At 44.7% G+C, this 4103-nt stretch overlaps 1 protein-coding gene and 1 long non-coding RNA gene across 2 annotated transcripts in view; both read left to right on the top strand.

Moving 5' to 3' along the window:
- Positions 1-1480, top strand: part of LOC107698416 (interleukin-17 receptor C) — a 7559-nt gene extending 6079 nt beyond the window's left edge. The window contains exons 14-15 of the mRNA XM_016499420.1: positions 492-530; positions 609-1480. Of these exons, the coding sequence (XP_016354906.1) occupies positions 492-530; positions 609-1282 (713 nt within the window). The 3' untranslated portion in view covers positions 1283-1480. The remainder of the gene's footprint in view (positions 1-491; positions 531-608) is intronic.
- Positions 1481-1756: 276 nt separating this feature from the next.
- LOC107698441 (uncharacterized) lies at positions 1757-3845 on the top strand. Its single transcript, XR_001635346.1, has 3 exons — positions 1757-2494; positions 2808-3089; positions 3267-3845. It is a non-coding gene; the product is annotated as an uncharacterized LOC107698441 (long non-coding RNA).
- Positions 3846-4103: the final 258 nt, after the last annotated feature.

The following is a 4103-nucleotide window of genomic DNA, read 5'->3' as shown; positions in this document are numbered from 1 at the left end:
CTCCGGGTGTGTGTGTTCACCGTGTGTGTGTGGGGGGGGGGGACACCATACTTGGCCACGTGTCACATCACTTTTGAAAACATCAGCACATGTGCATCGTGTCAGTGGCCACATTCAGAACTGGAGAAAGTAGTGTCACCGGAGCATAACCCCTCCCTCCTTTACCTTGGTCACATCTTTGCATATGAAGTTTGTAGAGCATTAAATTACATGCGCATGATGAACATAAGATACTGTGAAACTGACCACAGACCATCAGACCGTCCTCTGCATCCCACAAAACCCCAACTTCGTGAAATATAACACATCGGCTCTTTCACAGTACCGCAAACCGGGTGGAGAAATGGAATCATATTTAATGGAAATAATGTCACAATACAAAAAACAGGCTTGAATTTCTACGTGTATTATTTTTATTCTTTTGATTTTTGTGTAAAATGTGTATCTTTGTGAGCTGAAGTGCTGATAACCCTTCTGTCTCTCTATAACAGGCTGCGTGTTCAGATGGCTGAAGGTGGACGATGTGAAGCGTGAGTTTCCTTCATTCTCTCTCCTCTCATGCTGGTCTGTTCCTGTAGTTGTTGTGAGTGACAGTCATGTGTTTTCAGCTGCGGCGGGGGGTGTGGAGGTGCTGCTGGTGTGTCCTCCCGATGCGGACTGCACTGTCACTGACTCTGTGTGCCGTCTGTGCTCCAGTCTCTCCGCCGTGGGCTTCCGCGTCTCTCTGGACCTGTGGAGCCGCTCGGAGATCAACGCCCTGGGGCCCGTGCCCTGGCTGCACTCCTGTCTTGATCAGGTTCAGCGGCGCGGAGGCAAGGCTGTGCTGGTCCTGACCCAGGCAGCCTGCGAGCGGGCAGAGGAATGGGGCTGTCGAGTTGCCAGACAGAGACCAGAAGAAGAAAGGCAGACGTGGGTAGACAGGGGTGTCCAGTCACTGACGTGCTCCGAGGTCTTCGACGCATCGCTGAGCTGCATTCTGGCGGACTATCTGCTGGGTCAAGCTGGAGAGCGGTTCATGCTGGTCTGGTTTGATGGGCAGAGCCCTGCGGCGGCCCTGCCGGAGCTCTTCAGGGGACTGCCTTCATTCAGCTTGCCTTCTCAGAGTCTGGACTTCATAATGGAGCTCACGCAAGGGCCTCGTAAGGGACAAAGAGTATCAGAGCGGTGGGTGCGAGGGGGGGCGTTGAGAACTGCATCAGGGGCGCTCCGAGGGCTCGCGGGAACTCACATGTGTGCAGGGCTCCCTCGAGACTCTGAAGAGCCCGGGACAGAGGAAGCCTAGGAAACTGTCCCGCTACAGGCAGACCAGTCGAGCCCTGCTCTCCACACAACAACAAACACTGCAGGTTGGGTCTAAACTAGTCTCAACCAGACCTTTGACTAAGCGGCATGAGGTCTGGTCCTTGCTGGGCCTTATTCTGGCCAGAAACAAGCCTCTTACAGGAATAGTTCACACAAAACAGCTGATAAAACATCACAATAATCCCCAAGGAACCCACAGCACTCCAGTCCATCAGTTAACATCTGGAGAAGACAAAAGCTGAAACACATCCAGCATTAAGACATTTTAACTTCAAACTGTTGCTTCTAGTTGGACTGGAGTGCTGTGGATTACTTGTGGATTATTGTGATGTTTTTATCAGCTGTTTGGACTCTCATTCTGACGGCACCCATTCACTGCAGAGCATCCATTGCTGAGACACTGATGCAATGCTACATTTCTCCAGATCTGATGAAGAGACAAACTCATCCTAATCTGGGATGAACTGAGGATGAGCACATTCTCAGCACATTTTCATTTTTAGTGAAGTATTCCCTTAACGTGTACTCAGAAGTAGCGCAGCTCAGTGAAATTTCACGAGCGAAATCCAGTCAGTTCAAAAGGAGTTGTGTGATCTGGAGTTTCGCGTGAGGATTTTGTTCATGTTCAGGTTGATCATGCGGATTCACCAACATAAAGCAGCTTGGTTTGAAAGTGACTTCTGTGTGAGCTGTGCTTTATAAATCACTACTGATAATAGACTGGAGCTTTTTCACCCATGCAATCTAATGTGACCGCACCTTTAGACACTGTGTGACCCACATGATGACTGGTGTTTAGGTGGCGGGTTCATCTAAAATAGATTCTGCAGAACATTTACTGATCAGAACTGCAGTTTATGGGGCGATTTCAGAAACTGCCCAGGTCTGAATGAACTCAGTCTGACACTGATGTAAAAATGTATATATGCTATGTAAATGTATGCCTTATCTCAAGCTCAGAATAGAGTCTGCAGGATGGACCAGAGCTTGTTTTACATAAGGAACCACAACTAGACCAGCTGGACTCCCTCTTGAAAACATGAAGACACACACAACATGACAGAACTCCAAAGACAAATGTAAGAGAAGGTCAAAATTGTGAGAGAAGTCACTTTATTCCTCTGACTAATGCACAATTAAACTGCCGTGCCATATGGAGTATAGAGGAGGCACAAAGGCTGTAACACAGAAGGTAATAAGCTATATCTCTCATATCGATGTAACCGTAAGCTTTTGAGTCAGGTGTCGGGTTGCATGAATGATTTGACTTTTTTCAATATTTTTGAAAAATGTTTGTGGCTTCAAGTTGTATGCCTATACAGTAAAAAGTGTGACAACTAGCCCCAGTCTCCCCTATTGGTTTATTTGTATAATAATGTTCAACAACTAGAGATTTTTTTTAATTAAATGGCATGTCAGTCTGCATGTGTAAAAAAAAAAAAAACATACATTCATATAAATATATATATATATATATATAAATATATATAACGTCTCGCCATCAGGTTAAATAAGATGGGCAGGGCGATGACGATTCATGATCCACAACTTTCATTTTGGCACATAGCGGTCTGTGATTGGCGCATCAGAATCGTTCTTTGATAAGGATTGGCTGTTTACACGAGGAGGCGGGACTTAAGCGATCAGCCGCAGGACAGCTCGTACAGAATGAGCCACTAGTAGAAGAGCGAGCGGTGCTGGAGATGTTATAACTGCTCCTCCTGAGAACGCACCTCCGAGACGGAAAGGATTTGGAGGCTGTTTACCACCAAACATAATCTTATAAAGTGAGTATACGGAACAGAACGCTTCGGCATACGTGCTATTCAAATAAAAGCCTGTAAATGTAACAGCGTTTGTTTCGATGTAGTGTCGCGTCGCAGCCATCGCCGTAGAAACACTGTTGCAATTGAATGAATCTAGTGTACATGAGCAATGCAACGAACGACATCGTTTATTTGCAGACTAGAGCTGCAGTGTTGCATGGATATAGGAACTCCAGCAGGCATTCAGTCATTCGGGCTCTGCAGACGCTGTTGTGCATCTCTGATCTGGCCTACATTCAGCAGCACCAGCACCAGCACCAGCATCACTCCACTGAAGGAAGAGCCCAGATCAGATTAGCCCCAAACAAACATCAGACAGGAAGAGGAACTGATGTTGCAGCTCACACTGGGATTATGTGCCGTAAGAGCTTCAGTCAGTCTAAGGATGCTTTTGAGACTCAAACATAAGATCATAACCACAACACACCATATGGCTCTTTCATGTCATATTTATTTATCTATCACAGGTCCTGCTATAGTCTGAGACCACTACTGAAAATGTTTCTGTTTTGCTTCTTCTTCTTTTTTTTTTAAATGTATATCTTCATACCATTTTTTATTTGTATAAGTTATATTATCAGCATAACAGTGAAATTGAAAAGTCAAGCACAATGTTTCATATCACATGATTTCATAGGTCACACAGGAGTCCCACAGTCATGAATCATTGGGCAATGTCAGGAAATTTTAAAATGGTAAATAGTAGGGATGGGGAAGTCACGGAAATTAATAAAATCTGAAATGAATAAATAAAAAACATGCTTTTTGATATAGGAAATATATACTTTTCTAGAATATCTACTTTTCTCAGCAAGAAATTTCTCTGTAGAATGGCTTTTAAAAATCCTTTTCCAGTAATCATAAACTATTGTAAACAGCATGGAAATTCATTGGTTGAAAATGGTAGACCCCTGACTTCATATGTCAAGATAACAAGTGAAAGCATGCGTATGTTAAAGGGGTCATATGATGTTG

Source organism: Sinocyclocheilus anshuiensis, unplaced genomic scaffold, assembly GCF_001515605.1.
Source record: "Sinocyclocheilus anshuiensis isolate Anshui unplaced genomic scaffold, SAMN03320099.WGS_v1.1 scaffold1662, whole genome shotgun sequence".
In the NCBI taxonomy this organism is placed as follows: Eukaryota; Metazoa; Chordata; class Actinopteri; order Cypriniformes; family Cyprinidae; genus Sinocyclocheilus; species Sinocyclocheilus anshuiensis.
This window is presented reverse-complemented; position numbering and strand designations above follow the sequence as displayed.